The sequence below is a fragment of the Myotis yumanensis genome, unplaced genomic scaffold (genome assembly GCF_028538775.1).
Source record: "Myotis yumanensis isolate MYYU_CA2020_CCGP unplaced genomic scaffold, mMyoYum1.0.hap1 SCAF_2, whole genome shotgun sequence".
Lineage (NCBI taxonomy): Eukaryota > Metazoa > Chordata > Mammalia > Chiroptera > Vespertilionidae > Myotis > Myotis yumanensis.
The window spans coordinates 117,547,365-117,566,658 of record NW_027223753.1 but is presented as its reverse complement, the minus strand read 5'-3'; the positions used below and the strand labels follow the sequence as shown (position 1 = coordinate 117,566,658).

The window sequence follows — 19,294 nt, the reverse complement described above, 5'->3', positions numbered from 1 at the left end:
TCAAATATTTGTAAATAATTCTAAAAGCCTGATATTCAAAAGAAAAATAAATTTAGTATTTAATAAGTACAATTTCCTGAGCATTTATAATGTACCCAGAACATTAATCTAAAGGATACCTTCCCCAATACCTACCTCTCATTAAAAAAAAAACACATTAAATTTACAAATTTCCTCACCATTTTAAATTGCACCACTGCCTATTGCCCAAACCAGACAACTAGGGTTCATTTTTGATATTATCTTCTCTTTCAATCCCTCCATCAAATCTATCATAAATTCCTACTAACTTTACCTGTGAAATCTCTTGAATCTGCTTTGAATTCATCCTCATTTCTCCACCTCCACTACAAATCCTCTATCTCAAGACTGTTTCTTGCCCATATTTTTGTAACAGTACCCTGTCTTTCCTGCTTCCAATCCACGGTAGCCAAGCTGTTTTTACAAAATAAAAATCCAATCCTGACCCAACCAGATTGCCTCAGTTGAAACATGAGTGATTTTCATTTTCCCAGTGAATAAAATATAAATCCTGAAACATGTCCTACAAATCTAGTTCCTACAAAACCTAGGTGCTCTCTCTCTACCTCTCTCCCTGCCTCCATTTGCAGACATAATGCACTTCCTTCAGCCCCTGAAATGGCCTATGATCCCTCCTGCTTCAAGATCTTTGTCTGTATCAGTCTCTGCCTGGAATACAGCAAAGCTGACTAACTCTAGTTCATCATTTCATCTTAACCAATAAATGTAAAATACCCTTAAAGAAACTTTTAGTGGCCCCACTAAATAATCCTCATCCCCAATTTTATGTTTCCTTACACATTATAATGTTCCTCAAGACATTTTGAATGAATAGATTATATTAACATATTTTATTATTTCATTATATTTATAGCCTTCATTAGGCTGTAAGCTTAATGAGGGTAGGACCATATCTATTTTTCTCATCACAGCACTAGAGGCCCAGTGCATGAAATTTGTGCATGCAGGGGAGTCCCTCAGCTTGGCCTGCACCCTCTTGCAGTCTGGGAGCCCTCAGGGGGTGTCCCACTGATGGCTTAGGCCGGCTTCTCGCCACTACACTCACCAGCTGTGAGCTCAGCTTCTGGATGAGCAGCACTCCCCCTGTGCGAGCGCACTGACCACCAGGGGGCAGCTCCTGCATTGAGCGTCTGCCCCCTCATGGTCAGTGCGCATCATAGTCACTGGTTGTTCCGCTGTTGGGTCAAAACCGGCTCTCTGACATCCCCTGAGGGGTTCCAGATTTCGAGAAGGTGCAGGCTAGGCTGAGGGATCCCACTGGTGCACAATTGGGGCTGGGGAGGGACGCAGGAGGTAGGCCAGCTGGGAAGGGACTGCAGGAGGGCTCCAGGGTGTGTCTGGCCCATCTCACTCAGTTCTGATCGGCCAGACTCCAACAGCAAACTAATCTACTGGCTGGAGCATCTGCCCCGTGGTGGTCAGTGCATGTCATAGCAAGCGGTTGAGCAGCCTTAGCATATTATTAGCATATTACACTTTGATTGGTTGAACGGCCAACTGAATGACCAGACACTTAGCAAATTAGGCTTTTATTATGTAGGATCCTCAACATTTAGCACAGTGCCTACATCCATGTGGATATTCATTAAAATTCTTTGAATAGAAAAATGATGAACATAATTTTATTTGTACTATATATTTGTAAAGTCTATCTGTTGTACTAGACAAGTTATGCAAAAAAATTCTAATTTGCCCAAAATTTTACCCCCAATTTTTAGTGCAGTTCCTGTCCTATAGAAGCTCTCAAGAATTTTTATTGATTAAATTGACTCCTTTCCATACATCTCCTAGCTCAGTGAATGGCACCATAATTTAAATAGTCATAAAGATTAAAACTTGAAGTCACTCTAGATTGGTTTATTTCCTTCATTTTCACATGTTTAATCATAAAAATAGATCTATTTAAATCCTAAAAACCCATTTCTATTTACTGGGTTTATGACCCCATCATATCAATTATTACAATAGTCACCTCTCTAATATTGTTCCACTCTAATTGCCCCATTACTCATCCAGTGGGTATTGTTCCAACCTGAATATCCATTATTACTATCCCCTGTTTAAAATCCTATATTGGCATAATAATATATTTGGTACTATATTTAATGTATGTGATTTTTTAAAAATATGTTTTTATTGATTTCAAAGAGAGGAAGGGAGAGGAAGAGAGTGATAGAGACATCAATGATGAGAGAGAAACATTGATCAACTGCCTCCTGCACGCCCCTTACTAGAGCTGTAGCCCACAATCCAGGCATATGCCCTGACCAGAAATCTAACCATGACTTCCTGGTTCATAGGTTGATGGTTAACCACTGAACCACATTGGCTGGGCTAATGTATGTGATTATAATAACATAGAGAAGTGATCACACAATAACGCTTATATAAAAATCAGGATGCAGAACACATTTGCAATAAAATCGTAATTTTGCTAAATAAAAACATGTGTGTGCACAAGGGTATGTATAAGAAGATATAAGAGGAAAAAGAGGAAGTAAAGAAGGAAAGGTGTAGAATTTGACTATACCAGTAAACCAAATGTAAATCTAAATATCCCTAGGTGATATAATTATAGATGATTCTAATTTGCTGCTATATAATAGGACATGCTTTTTACAGCAAGAAAATATTTCTATTTTAATTTTTAGAGATAAAAATTGAATTTTTAGAAATAAATATAATTTAGAAATAAAAAAAATATTTTTATTTTTTATTTCTCAAAGGAGAAATAAAAGATCATGTAGAAGTCTCTTACTTCCCTGGGATCTAAAACAGTTTAAATCCCAAAGCATGACTAAATTTATTAGCAAATAATTGTTAATAAAAACATAAATTAATTGGCCAGGTTTAGATGGACAGATTTACCATAGGTAAGTGTTCCACATTTTATATTCTGTTATTTTAAAATGCATGAATTCAAGTATTTGAGTAAAACACATTAATATTTCATGGTGTTCTGCACAGAACATGATGTTTTAAAGGTAATCAAGACTCACAATTTATTTGACTTCTGAACAAGTGTGAAACAACTGCTCTAGGACTATAGTCTGTGTGTTATTATTGAAATTAGGAACATTCCTATCTCCATGCCTTTGAAAGCACCCTGCATAGAAAACCCACACTATTTAGATTATCTTCCAAATTGGATGCTCGAAAAAAACCAAACATTTAATTTATGAATAAAAATAATATTAAATTATACTTACTTATAGAGCCATGGTTCTTCAACCCTTCCAAGCTGGTTTAATAATTTAAATGTAATATAGCCATCCATCGTTGTGTTATCTACAATTACACTGAGAACAAAATAATAGGCTACAAAACAAAAATACAAAAGATAGTTCACATTTTTAAAATAAATTGTTTTGGCACATACACAGATACACATGTATATATATAAGCACATAAGAACATATTATATATGTAAATAATGTCAAGAGGCACTTATTTGGTATATGGATAATATATTTTACTTCTTATCAATTTTTAACTAATCATGAAAATAAGAAATGACAAAGCCTGCCAGACATCATGGGTATGGTAAAGGGGTGAACAAATAATTAGTGAATACTAACTCTTCTGCAAACCAAAAGTTTTCAGAATTTAGGTCAATTAAACTATTTTTTAAAATATATTACCTATTGCCCTGACTGGTTTGGCTCAGTGGATAGAGCCTCAGCCTTCGGACTGAAAGGTCCCAGGTTCGATTCCGGTCAAGGGCATGTACCTTGGTTGCGGGCACATCCCCAGTAGGGGGTGTGCAGGAGGCAGCTGATGGATGTTTTTCTCTCATTGATGCTTCTAGCTCTCTATCCCTCTCCCTTCCTCTCTGTAAAAAATCAATAAAATTTATTTTATATATATATATATATATATATATATATATATGACCTATAAAGTAAATATAGCATTCCCTAATTATCAAATTAATAGTCCTAGCTAAGCTTGCTTGACAAATATAATTCCCAATTTCACTGGTTGTTTAGGATTGACTATGAAATTAAATAATCATAGGTAGAGTAAGCTCATGGTAGTTCTTATTCAAAATGCTCCTTTTAAAAATTGATACACTATATCTTTCAGAGGCAAGGATTCTGAACTTACCACTATAGTCTATACTGACTGGGCTAAACAGAAAGTTCTGACTCTGTGAGTTTTCCCAAGTACTGAACACCGTGCCCTAAAGACAATATATAAACAGGACATGGAATGCATGAAATTTTCTTGTGAGAAATACATGTAATTTCTTGTCTGATACTTATTACTACCTCAAATAAGGTGATGGATTTATAATTGGACCTCATCCATTCCTAACACAAGAGGAATGCTTCTTACTTTGAAGTGACTGCCCAACTTTAGACAAAATATTTTGGTCCACCTCACCCAAAAAAGGTAGGTGTTCAGACTTGCTCACGTGATTTCTGGCAGCATAATATACTGAGATATTACAAAAAGACTTCTTTCAGTTAAAGCACATACTAATAGACATTTTGGATGTACAATCCATAAATTAAATTACAACAAAGCTCAGATGAAGAAGAGGAATATTAGGAGGCACTTAAGAACCGGGTGTAGCTTGAAAACAGAGGCTTAAGTGTCACCTTCCATGCTGGAACAGAAGATGTGATGTTAAGTAACATGAAAAACATGCTTACCTGTCTGAAGTCAATTAAGGACTCAGAGACACAAAGGCAGCGAAAGCAAAACTTTTAATGGCGGTCTTGCAAGATCGGGTGTCTGGTGGAGCAGGCACACCCTTTTGAGCAGTTACCACAAGCAATTTATCCCTAGTGCGCAAGAGTCTCTCCCCAGGTTCCTCATCCGCTGAGTACTATGGGTTAACATTCTCCCGCGAATGTCACCTAGGTCTTACTGTTTTCCATTGGGTTATTCAAAAAGTAGGCTGAGGACCTTTCTAGCTGTCTCCACCTCCCTGTGCTGGGAAGGTCTTCCTGGAATAGGTGCTGTTGGTCACATACACATTTCCTTGTTCTTATTACAGTTTGCCCTGGGACTTTATTTGTGTAAGCCTGTGGTTCAGTAACTGGCTGGTAAGCATGCTGCTAGTATATTTCCACTGAAAGCTAACTACACTGAAGATGGACCACAGAGGCTTATTTTCTACAGGTAATAAGGCTAAAATAAAAATCCCTGCACAGTATTTTATATTAGGGTCTGAGGTTAAGTAAAAAAAGACACAATTATCTGACACTAAAGAAAACAGACATAATATGGAATTTACATTCACCACTTGGTGAGACCCCTCTCCCCAATCGGTATTAAAAATGCTCCAGGATTATGGAATGTATATTTTGGGTGGAAAAATCTAACTTTCTCTTATGTGAGAGATTTTGAAGAAGAGCTGTTAAGAATTTTCTGTAATAGAAGAAGATATGGATTTTTATTTTGATAGTATAAATATTTTTCTTTCCTTTTGATAGAGACTGATCATTAAGACTAGAAAATTATAATAAATCATGTCTAGATGAATAGATAGGCAAATATAACCAAAAGAAAACCACAGATTTCTGTATAGAACAATTGCATTGACAATAAATTTAAAAATAAATAAATTTATCTGAAAAAAATAAAATTAATATCTTCAAAGTGCTTAGCAAAAATAACTCTCAATGTAGAATTCTATCCTGAACTAACTTTATATTGCAGAGTAAGAGAAAGATAAGGTCATTTCAAGAAAACACAAAACAAAAACTGAGAGGGACTGCTAGTGAAAAGTCACTAAGGATCTATTTCAGCAAGATAGAAGTTAGACCCAGAAGAAAAAAGTGGGGGAAACAGGGTAAGATAAAGTGTAAAAAAATGAAATTATCAAATATAAGTGAGCATTTGATATAGTAATAATATTCATAATAAATATTGATTGTTAGATAAGAAGTGAAATAAAATAATACAGAATATAATATAGAAGATAGAAAAGAATACACACAATTCAAAAGCTCTACGAGGCAAATTCTTGTGACAGAATCCAATAAATAGTTTTCGAGGCAAGATGCATTCTTATATGTAAAGCAAAAAAGAAGCAAGTTGCCAGGGAAATATAACAATCCTGAACCTTTATACATTTAAAGAATTACATCATCAGAATGCATAAGCAAAAACTTAAACAATGTGACTGCCTGCTAAAAAAGAGGTTTAAATATAACTCAAAATCCTAACATAATAGACAAAATTTCCAGGATGTGATTGAAAATTATCCATTATACTTAGAACAAAGACAATCACATCTTTGGTGAGAAAAGACAATCAACTATTGCTAGCACTGAGATGACTCAGATGTCAGGATTATCTGACAAGAATTTTAAGGAAGCCATCATAAAAATACTTCAAAGTCAGAGTCTTTTAAAAAATAAAAGAATAGAAATTTCTCAGCAAATAAATAGAAGCTATAAAAGAAAACAAAGTAGAAATTACATAAATAAAAAATAAAACAACATAAAAAAGTCACTGGATATGCTCATTAGTAGAGTGGAGATGACACAGGATAGAAATCAGTGAACTTGAACACAGGTAAATCTGCCACTTATTCTGTACAACAGAGAAAAAACAGACTAAGAAAGAAAAATGAAGTCTCAGGGACTGGTGGAACCATAACAAAGATGTAATATGTGTGTTAGCAGAGTGTAAGAGGATGGAAAAGAGAGTGGAACTAAAACAATATTCAAAGAAATAATATCTGAAAACTTTCTAAATTTGGTAAAGAAAAAACCCCCACACAGATTCAAGAAGCTGAGTAAAACAGAATAAACCTAGAGAAATCCTCACCAAGATATATCATAATTAAAGTTTAGAAAATTACAAATAAAGAATATAATCTTGAAAGTAGCCAAAGAGAAAAGATGAATTACCTACAGGAGAACACCAATTTGAGTCACAAAAGATTCCTTACCTGAAACCACAGAAGCCAAAAGGAAGTGGCACAATATTTTTAAAGTGCTAAAAGAAAGAATATCTTATATCCAGCAAAACTATCCTTTAAGAACAAAGAAGAACTAAAGACAATCTTAAAGAAAAACTAAAAGAATTTCTCATTACCAGACCCATTCTTAGTTATTATAAGAGTGAATTTCTTCAAACATAAATTAATTGGTAAAATAAATACTCTTGGAACATAAGAAACAAAAAGGGAACAATGGAAAGATAAGATATATGTGTACATACAATAGATTATTCCTTTTATCATGAGTTTTATAAATCTCATTTGATGATTACAACAAAAATTATCATACAACCTAATACTAAGACAATGATATTTAAAAGTGAAGAATGTAAAGGTACCTAAATGGAAGTGTGGTTCCCACATTTCACTAAAGTGGTAAAACGTTGATAACAGTAGATTGAAAAATCACATATGCATATTCTAATAGTGGTATACATCCCCAAATATGTCATGTCCTAATCTCTGGAACTTTTCAATATATTACTTTACTAGTAAGTGCCAAAGGATAATTAAGATAGCAAATGTAATTTATGTTGCTAAACAACTGGCATTAAAATAGAAAGATTACCCTAAACTACCCAAGTGGGTCCAATGTAATCACAAGAATTGCAATCACAAGACCTTAAAAGCAGAAGAGGAAGACAAAATAAGAGAATCTAAAAATAGATGTGATACAGAAGAGTCAAAGTGAAACAGTGTGAGGAATCAATCCAATATTTTAGAAGATGACGCCACAAACCAAGGAATACGAATACAGACAGCCTTTAGAACAGCAGTTCTCAACCTGTGGGTCGCGACCCCTTTGGGGGTCGAACGACCCTTTCACAGGGGTCGCCTAAGACCGTCAGAAAACACATTATAATTACATATTGATTTTGTGATTAATCACTATGCTTTAATTATGTTCAATTTGTAACAATGAAAATATATCCTGCATATCAGATATTTACATTACAATTCATAATAGTAGCAAAATTAAGTTATGAAGTAGCAATGAAAATAATTTTATGGTTGGAGGTCACCACAACATGAAGAACTGTATTAAAGGGTCACGGCATTAGGAAGGTTGAGAATCACTGCTCTAGAAACTTAAAAAGTCAAGGAAATAGATTCTCCCACTTGAGCCTCCAGAAAGGAACTCAGTCCTGCTGACATCTTGATTTTACACAGTAACACTTGTTTTAGACTTCTGATCTACATAACCATCCTATATAATTCCTATATAATAAAAGCATAATATGCAAATTGACCAAACAGCAGAACGACCACTAGGCGGGGGGGGGCGGGGGGGGCGGGGGGGGCAGGACCAGCGAGCAGGTGGCACCAGGACAGCCAAGGTGCATGCCAGCAGGCAGAGGGAGGGGACGGTGATGGGGTGGTGATGGGGTAGAGGCGGGTGGCAGTGACCAGCGGCGGGGTGATAGGGGCTGGCATCATCCCCTGGTCACACGCCTGGTCACCTCCCATAGAGGGAGGCCACAGGTGGTAGTAGCGGTGGGACGATTCAGGGTGGGGCCAGCCACTCGCAATCCCCAGATAGGCCCGCCTGGGTCGCCTCCTATAGAGAAAGCCCACTGGTGACCATGGTGGGGCGATTCGGGCAGATAGGCCCACCCCCAAATAGGCCCACAGAGGGAGGCCAGACTGCCATCAGTTGGACATTTCCTGAGGGCTCACAGACTGCAAGAGGGCACAGGCTGAGCTGAAGGACCCCCCGCTGAGTGCATGGATTTTTGTGCACTGGGCCTCTAGTCCTATATAATAAAAGCCCAACGACCAAATGGCAGAACAACCAGAATGACCAGTCGACCAGTCGCTATGACACGCACTGACCACCAACGGGCAGACACTCAACTCTGGAGCTGCCCCCAGGTGGTCAGTGCACTCCCATAGTAGGAGCACTACTCAGCTGACCAGGATGAGTGGTACCCCCACAGCAGGAGCAGCAGCTCAGAGGGTGGGTCCACAGCCACTCAGCTGACCAGATGAGCAGTGCTCCCACAGCAGGCAGATCCCCATAGGCCACGCCCCCACCAGTGCACAAATCCCATGCACTGGGCCTCTAGTACAATAATAAATTTATGTGCTTTTAGCCACTGAAGTGTGTGGTAATTTATTATGGCAGTGATGGAAAATAAATACCAAATTTGGTATAAAAACTGAGATGGTGTTACAACACCTGAAATGAGAAATTCTCAATGAGCAGAAGCTTAAAGAATTTTGAGGAGCATGACATAAAAAACTAGATAACCTTGATTAAATTATTAGTAAAAATGTAGATGTTAATAATTCTACTAGAGAGGACTTAGAAAGAAGAGAATAACATGTTATTGGAAATTGAAGGAAAAAGAATCCTTGCTATACAGTCACAGAAATAGCTTACCAAAATTATATCCCAATATTATGTGGAAAGTAGAAATTCCAAATTTAAAAAAAAAAATTGGACATTTAGCTGAGGGGATTGCCAAAGGATTGAAAGTGTAGCCTTATTTGCTATTAGTGTTTATGGCTAAATATAAAGGAAAACATAAACTGAAATAAAAGTTTTAAAGAGAAGCAAACCCTATCCTGTGGATTTGAAAAATGATTATCTTACCAAGTTTGGAAAGATACCTTAACTAAAAGATTCACCATCAGAAAACCATGCTCTAGAGAGAAAATGCTAGAAATGTAGCTGGACAATCTTTTGCCTTTAGAAAGATCAAAAAGCAATACAAATGTCTCTGAAAAGATTAGTGTGTGATTCATAGATTCCCTCAGCCACTTCTAAGCAGAAGCAAAAAAATGTAGAAAACATATTTTCAGGAATCTTTTGTCTAATTGAATGCATTTCTGTGATATATATGGAGATCTACAAGGTTTCTGAGAATGTTTTAGCAATATAAATACTGCCAGCTTGAAGTGAAAAGTGCATAGACACTACAAAATGAAAGAAGATATAGGACTCCCACAAGTCTACAGGCAAGAAATCTACATATATATAAAAGCCTAAGCGACTGTTCAACCCTTCAACTGGTAGCTATGATGCGCATTGACCACCAGGGGGCAGACGCTCAATGCACAGGCATGGAAACATGGAACAGACTGATGAATCTCGAAGGGAAGGGGGAGCGGAGAGGGCAGGAAGAGATTAACCAAAGATTTTATATGCACACTAGAGGCCTGGTGCACATGCACCAGTGGGGTCCCTCAGCCTGGCCTGTGGGGATCAGGCTGAAATTGGCAGTCTAACATCCCTGAAGGGGTCCCAGATTGCGAGAGGGTGCAGGCCAGGCCGAGCGAGGGACCCCACTGGTGCACAAATCCATGCACCAGGCCTCTAGTAGGCTAATAGAACTATTTGGATGGAATTATATGCCACCACTCATATAAAAGTAAAAAAATAATGAAGGATAACTCTTAGAGCCTAGAGTATGGACTTGTGAAACCAAAGGGCAGAACCAGGGTGAATGAACCAAAGGGGACTATTCGCAGGCCTTGAAACCAAATGAAATTTGTCTCACTGAACTGTAAAATTGCTTAAGATCATTGACTGCATTTTCCTTTTATTTTTTCTCTTTTGAAAAGGAATGTCTATAACTAGTTTCCTTTGCCTACTTCACCACTCTATTTTGGGAGCAAGTAACTTAATTCTTCAATTTCATAGGCTCACAAGTGGAGACAAATTTTGCCCAAAGATAGAAACTATCTAGAGTCTCACCCAAATCTGATTTACATTTAGAATTAAATTATAAGATTTGGACTATTTTATCTTATGAGATTAAATGAGATTTTTGACTTTGAGTTGATAATGTTTGAGACCGACCAACAAAATTTTATTGATATATATAGACCATTCCACCCAACAAAAGCAGAATACACATTAATTTTAGGTGCCTATGAAGCATTCACCCAAATAGAGCATATTCTAGGCTATAAAAAAACAACAACACTGATTTAAAAAAATTGAAATTGTACAGTTCATTCTCCAACCTTAATGACACCATATAATAAATTAAAAACAGATAACAGGAAAATCTCTATACATGTGAAATTAAACAACATGCTTATTTTTAAAAAAACCATGGCCAAAGAAGTGTCAAAAAGAAATATATAAAACTAAGTGAAAATGAAAATACAATCTACCAGAACATGTGCAATACAGCTATAAAGTGATTGGAGAAAAATTCATAGTAATAGAAATGAAATATCTCAAACCAACAATCTAAGATTCTGCCTGAAGACAAAAAAAAATTAAAACTATTCCAAAAAATGTAGGAGGAAGGATATAATAACTAATAAAACAGAAATCAATGAATTAATTCTGAAAACAATATAAAATCAATTAAACAAAAAGCTGGCTCTTTGGGGGTGGGGGAAGTAACAGAATTGATTAACTTCCAGCAACATATACAAAAATAAAAACAAAGAAGACACAAGTCACCGCTATCACCAATGAAATAGAAGATACCACAGATCCTGTAGTCATTTAAAATATAATAAAAAAATAGTACAAACAAGTTTATCCTCATAAATTTGATGCCTTAGAAATAATGGGCCAAATCTTGAAAACCACAAACTACAAAAATTCAACCAAGATGTAACTGATAATCAGAGTAGCCTTATATCCATTAAAGAAATTCAATTTGTAGTTAAAAAGCTCTCTCAAAAAAAAAATCTTGAGGCCCAGATGGCTGTCCTCAAAATTCTATCAATTATCTAAAAAAGAATTAACACCAACTTTGAACAATGTATGCCAGAAAATAATAAAAGAGAGAACACATACCAACTCATTTTATGAGTTTATGTTACTCTTGTATAAAGAAAACATTGCTCTCATGAACTTCAACACAAAGTCCTCAACAAAATATTAACAAACCAAATCCAACAACGTATAAAATATTTTGCTATAATCAAATTGGATATATTATAGGAACACAAGATAAATTCACATTCTATAATCAATGTAATCCATTATTTCAATAAATTAAAGGAAGAATTTATATGATTAAATTAATAATCCCAAAGAAGCATTTGAAAAAATCCAAAACACATTTATTTATGAGAAAAAGTTTTAACAAGTTAGATACAAAAAGGAATTATTTCATCTCTATAAGTATCATATACAAAAATCTTATAGGTAACAGCATGCTTAATGGTGAAATATTAAATGTTTTTCCCCTAAGATTAGGAAGAAGGCAAGATGACTTCTCTCACTGTTCTTATTCAACACAGTACTGGTAGTTTTAGCTACTAAAGTAAGTCAATAAAAATAAATAAAAGGCATACAGATTAGAAAGAAAGAAAATAAAAGTCTCTATTTGTAGGTGACATGATCTTACCTAATAATAGACAAACATGTAAATTAACTGTCCCTCTGCTATGCTCACCAGCCAATCAGGAGAGTATGCAAATTAACCCAACAAAGATGGCGGTTAATTTGCATACATAGGGGCGAAGCGGCAGAGCAAAGACTGAAGGCTCCATCTGGAGCAAAGGCCTGGGTCCCAGGTGCCGGAGGAAAACCGGTGCCGGCAGCCAGGGGAAGGGAAGGCCTATTGCACAAATCTCTTCGTGCAACGGGCCTCTAGTTATTAATAAAAGTTCCAAGACATTTATTTTAAACTAGAGGCCCTGTGCACGAAATTTGTGCACTGGGATGGGGGGGGGGGGTCCCCTCAGCCCAGCCTGCCCCCCTCTCACAGTCCAGGAGCCCTCAGGGGTTGCCCTAAACCACAATCTGGCCTCCCTCTGCAGGAGGCCACCAGGCTGATCAGGGGAAGGTGGCACCCCCATCATCGCGCTACTGCTGCTACTGCCGGCTGCCACAGACACCAAGGTGTTTTCACGGACTCCAGTCCCTTCACCACAAAAAAATAACAACTTTCTTTAGGCATTTTCAAGATGTCTCTTTCATAGGATATGACATTTCTTTCTTTCCTTTTTTTATCCTCACCTGAGGATATTTTTCCATTGATTTTTAGAGAACATAGAAGAGAGAGGAAAAGACAGAGAGAAACATCAATGTGAGAGGCACACTTCGATTGGTTGCCTCCTGCATGAGCCTTGACCTGGGCCCCAGCCAGGGAGGAGCCTGCAACCTAGGTATATGCCCTTGATCAAAATCAAACCTAGACCCTATGGTCTGCAGGCCAAGGCTCTATCCACTGAGCAAAACCAGCCAGGGCAGGATATGACATTTCTTAGCCCCTCCAACAGCAGACCTTCATTTTTTCCTCCAGGAGTGAGGTGGAAAAACTCTAGATCACCTTCTTGGATTCTTATTACCCAAGTTACCAAGAACATTGCAAGTGGTGTACAGGGAGCTTAGCCAATGAGCATAAGAAAAGGTATTTCTTCTGTAGCTCATGTGCAGAGGCGGGACTGCTGGCGCGCTGCAGCTGGCAGGCCCCCTGTGTGTGTCTCTGCTCCGGGCCTGCCCCCCTGTGTGTGTGCGTGTGTGTGTGTGTGTGTGTGTCTCCAATCCAGGCCTGAAACAGCCCCAGCCACACCACTGGGGCTGGGGCTGGGGCTGGGGCTGGGCTGGCCCCCCTGTGTGTGAGTGTGTGTCTCCACTCCAGGGCCCCAGAGGCCTTGCTGCAGGCCACTGGGGCCAGGGACAGGCCGGCCAGTGTGTTGTGTCTCTGGCTCCGGGCCCATGCCCAGCCCCTCCTCCTGAGTCAGTCATGACTCTTAAGGCACCCTGGCCTAATTTACATATTATATATGTGTAAATATATATATATTTATCTCCAAGAAATTATAAGTGAATTCAGAAAGATCCCAGGAAACAAGTTACAAACAAAAGATTCAGTTCCATTATTATTATTTTTTTATCTTTGACTTTCAAATTCACTGATGGTGTGTCTTGAAGTAGATTTCTTTTCATTTTGGCATTCACTCAGCTCTTTCCATGAGTTGGGTAAATTTTGTTGTTCTTTCCACAAGGTCATGGATTCTATCTTCTGTTATCTGTACTGTATTCTATCCATATCAACACAAAATCAAGAATGGTAAAAAGTGAAACATTAATAAAAGGTGTTGTTCAACTAATATTTGACTGCAAAAAAGATAATGCATCTATGGTAAGGTAAATTATGTTTCTGAGAAAAATGGAGGCCAAATAGGCAGACCTGTCATGTACCTTGTACCAGGGCCAGATGGGAAATACAACTAAATTGGAGAACTTTCACCTGGAATTACCAACTGAGATCCAGCTTAGGAGGAGACATGTATCAAGGAAGGACACAAAACACCTGGAGACCGGTAAGAAGGGTGAGGTCTCAAGAGGAGCTGACCCAGCTCCCAGGGGCATCAGGCTGGTGGGCCAAGAGTGAGAAGGGAACTCCCAGCTACGGGGGAGTCTGTTCCCTCAGAAGATAGAGGCCTGGAACCCAGGCTGGACTCCACAGCACAGAGCACCAGAGCTGAGACCCAAAGCCTCCATAACATCCAGCCAGGAAAGGTGGAGGGCTGCTGGCCACAGCAGAGTCTGGAGCCTATAGACCAGAGCTGGATGGAAAAAAAGCCGCAGTTTTGTTTTTTTGTTTTGTTTTTCTCTAAACCCAGAGCCTAGGAGTTTTCATTTGCAACTACTCATCTGAGACTTTGGTGCAGGGAGGGAAACATGGACTCAAGGTGCTTAACGAGAGGTTGGAATGGGAAGCATTGCAGGGAGACTTGGTGGAACAGCAGCCAGGATCATTTAGTCATCCCCCAAACCAAACCAAACCAAAATGGGCATTTTTCCTGAGGGAAGCTAGCTGCTCCCAGCAGCCAGAGGGCAAGTTAAAGGAAAAAGCCCCTCCCTAGGGCTATAGCCTGTCTCACCCACAGGTGCCCTGCATTTTGAGCTTTTCAGAGGAAACAAAAGCAGAGGTCAAGCTTATGGGTTTGAACAGTGTCAAGGAGCCCTCGGGGACTGGATTGGGGGATGGGCCATCTGCCCCACTATCCTGGGAACTAGACTGATATTTTCCCTGAAAGGGAAAAATGATAAAAGCTCCAGGTTTCCAGCCAATCCTGTTGGTCTCGATACAAGGATCTCTGTCCAACCAAGGACAGAGTAATATTTTGGGCCACTTACAGAGGAGTAGCTCTGAGCCAGGAAACACACCCATCATATTCCCTGAAAGCTAAACAGCACCTCTCCTGCCTAAAGCCCTTTCAGAAACAGGCTTTTGAGTGATTAAGATTGACAGCAGCTAGCAGCCAAAAGCAAGCAGGGGTGGAGCCCCAGGAACCAGGGAAAGTCTCCTGGGTATCATGTTGCTAAAACACCTACTTTAGAGGAAAAATTGTCCCCTCCTGTTTGCAGCCAAGGCCTGTGGAGACAGACACAAGCGGGTGGATTGGTGGATTGCTTGGGGCTTCAAGCAGGTTGCTGAAAGCCAAAAGAGAATGTCAGACAGTGGTTAGCACCTAAGTTCCTAAGACAGCGGTTCTCAACCTGTGGGTCATGACCCCTTTGGCGGTCGAACCACCCTTTCACAGGGGTTGCCTAAGACTATCCTGCATATCAGATATTTACATTATGATTCATAACAGTAGCAACATTACAGTTATGAAGTAGCAATGAAAATAATTTTATGGTTGGGTCACAACAGTTGGGAACTGTATTTAAAGGGCCAGAAGGTTGAGAACCACTGACCTAAGAGGAAGCCCAGAATTGTCTGACAGAATGAACAGAAGGATCCAAAGCAAACTTCCATGGGGCATTAAAGTAGGCTGAAATGAGACACTTCACCTTTTCCTTTTCTTTTTTCTATCATTCTTTTCTTTTATCTTTTTTTCCTACCTTTTTTCTTCTCTTTTATTTTTTATTTCTTTGCTTTTTTCCCAGTTTTTAAGTTTATCTTCTTTATTTATCTGCTTTATTGATTTTTTTATTATTCTAGTCTATTATTCTGTTCATATATCTAATTTTCTTCTGCCCATTTCCTACCTTTTTTTTTTTCTTTTTTCCATTACTCGTTTTGTTTCTCTATTTTCTTTTTCTCCTGCTTTCTTGTCTTTTTTTTTCTTCCTTTAGGTCTATCTGCTTTCTCCTCTATTATCTTTTTCAAACCTTTTTCTTATCTTTTCATTTATCTTCCCCCTCCTTTATTTTAAAACATTTTCCTTCCCCTATTCCTCTAACTCTTCATTCTTATTTTCTTTATTTCAGCTCCATATTTAGATATTCAAACCCTCTTTGTTGTTTTTTGTTTGTGCTTTTATTGTTTGCTTATTTTGTTTTGTTTTCTCCTAGTATTTTTTCTTCCTTTTTTTTCTATCATTCTTGCTCTCTTTCCTCTTTGCTAGTTCTCTCTTCTCTGGTGGTTGCTTTTGTTGGTGCTGTAGGAGTCTTGTGTACAATTTTGTTTTCATTCTTCTGTTTCATGCTTTGTTTTGTTGTGTTTTGTTCTGTTTGGGCAGCATCTCTACAGCAGCTCACACAACATGATAGGGGGTAAGCCACATAGTCAGCCAGCCTGAGAGGAGATTCCATTCACAAAAGGGACAGTAACATTCAATACCCAGATACAATAGGAGAACCCAAATGACTAAAGTAAAGGGCTTTCCTAGAGCACCCAGCAGAGAAGATCTAAGAGAATGCAATAGTGGGTCCCACAGACCACTTATTACTTAAGACCACCCCACAAAATCCGGAAGGCATAGCAGTTTGATCTAATACATAGAAACAAATACAAAGGGACAGCAAAAACAGGAGACAAAGAAACAACCCCCAAATGAAAGAAAAGGAAGAATCTCCATAAAAGGAACTAAATGAAATGGAGGCAAACAATTTGTCATATAAAGAATTCAGAGAAATGGTAATAAGGATGCTCAAACAATTAAGTGAGAACTACAAGCAACTTAATGAGAATGATAAGAAAAATAATGAGAATATTAAGGGACTTAATGAGAGATACACCAACATGAAAAGAGCAGGTAAAAGAATAAATAAGAATCAATTGTAAATGAGGACTGACATAGCTGAAGTAAAGAGCATCTTGGAAGGATTCAACAGTAGACTAGAAGAAGCTGAGGACTGAATCAGTGAATTAGAAGACAAGGTAGAAAAAAAAACACCCATTCAGAGCAGCAATTGGAATGAAAAAAATTAAAAACCAGGAGGAGAGTTTAAGAGAGCTTTGGGATGATATAAAATCTGACAACATTCACATTATAGGGGTGCCACAAGGAGAAGACTCCAAGCAAGTAGTAGAGAACCTGTTTGGAGAAATTATGGCAGAAAATTTCCTTAAACTAGTGAAGGAAAAAATCATTCAAGTTCAGGAAACACAGAGAGTTCCAGCTAAGATGAGTCCCAAAAGACCCACACCTAGGCAAACATTAAAGACAAAGAAAGAAACTTAAAGGCTAAAAGACAGGGACAGAAAGTTACCTTCAAGGGATCTCCCATTAGACTGTCAGGTGAATTCTCAATAGAAACACTTCATGCCAGAAGGGAATGGCATGGAGTATACAAGGTAATGAAAACCAAGGGACTAAACCCAATACTACTCTATCCAGCAAGGCTATCAGTCCAAATCAAAGGTGAAATAAAGAGCTTCTCAGACAAAAAAAGGCTAAAAGAATTTATTATCACCAAACCAGCACTATAAGAAATGCTAAAGGGACTGGTGTAAAAAGAAGAAATATAGAGAAAAAGAACACAGACATAAAGAGTAAGAATGGCAACAAATAAGTACCTATCAATAAGAATCTTACATTTAAATGCCTTAAATGCTTTATCAACATATGGTAGCTGATTGGATAAGAAAACATGACCAACATATATGCCGTCTACAAGATACCCACCTCAGAGCATTAGGACTCACACAGAATGAAAGTGAAGGGTTAGAAAAAAAAAACTTCTGGGGAAATGGAAATGAAAAACAGCTGGGTAGCAATATTCATATCTGACAAAATACTCTTCAATATCAAGGCCATAACAAGTGATAATGAAGACCACTTCATAATACTAAAGGGATTGATACAACAAGAGGCTATAACTCTGGTAAACATATATGCACTCAATACAGGAGCAAATATATAAGAAAACTTCTGGAGGATATCAAGGGAGAGATCCACAGCAATACAATCATTATAGGGGACTTTAATGCCTCACAGATATCACTGGATAGATATTCTAAACAAAAAATCAACAAGAAAATAGTGATCCTAAATGACACACTACATCAGATAGAATTGACATTTTTAGAACATTTCACCCAAAGCTGCAGAATATACAGCTCAAGTGCACATGGAACATTTCCAAAGGTAGACCACAGGTTACGACACAAACTAAGTCTCTAGAACAGTGGTTCTCAACCTTCCTAATGCAGCGACTCTTTAATACAGTTCCTCATGTTGTGGTGACCCCCAACCATAAAATTATTTTCGTTGCTACTTCATAACTGTAATTTTGCTACTGTTATGAATCATAATGTAAATATCTGATATGCAGGATGTATTGTCATTGTTACAAATTGAACATAATTAAAGCATAGTGATTAATCACAAAAACAACATGTAATTATATATGTGTTTTATGATGGTCTTAGGCAACCCCTGTGAAAGGGTCATTCGACCCCCAAAGGGGTCACGACCCACAGGTTGAGAACCGCTGCTCTAGAAGTTCAAGAAGATTGAAATCCTATCAAGCATCTTCTCAGACCACAATGGCATGAAATTAGAAATAAGTTGCCCTAACCGGTTTGGCTCAGTGGATAGAGCGTCAGCCTGAGGACTCAAGGGTCCCAGGTTTGATTCCGGTCGGGGGCATGTACCTTGATTGCGGGCACATCCCCAGTGGGGGATGTGCAGGAGGCAGCTGATCGATGTTTTTCTCTCATCGATGTTTCTAACTCTCTATTCCTCTCCCTTCCTCTCTGTGGAAAATCAATAAAATATATTTTTTTAAAAAAAGAAATAAGTTACAATAAAAATGCTCAAAAACAAACACATGGAGGCTAAATAGCATGCTATTAAACAATGAATATGTTACCAGATTTAAAAAGAAATAAAAAACATCCTGGAAACAAATGAAAATGAACACACAATAACCCAAAATATATGGGACTCAGTGAAAGCAGTCCTGAGAAGGAAGTTTATAGCACTACAGGCTTACCTCAAAAAATAAGAAAAACAGTTAATAAGTTATCTAACCCTACAAGTTATAGAATTAGAAAGAGAAAAATAATAAAAGCCCATAGTAATTAGAAAGAAGAAAATAATAAAGATCAGAGGAGAAATAAATGATATCGAGACTAAAAAACAATACAAAAGATCAATAAAACTAAGAGCTGATTCTTTGAAAAGGTA

General features: G+C 37.9%; 1 protein-coding gene across 1 annotated transcript in view; it reads right to left on the bottom strand.

Moving 5' to 3' along the window:
- The window catches only part of LIPI (lipase I), a 59,955-nt gene that overhangs the window by 10,135 nt on the left and 30,526 nt on the right, over positions 1 to 19,294 (bottom strand). The window contains exon 7 of the mRNA XM_070403754.1: positions 3,252 to 3,360. Coding sequence (XP_070259855.1) covers positions 3,252 to 3,360 — 109 coding nt within the window. The remainder of the gene's footprint in view (positions 1 to 3,251; positions 3,361 to 19,294) is intronic.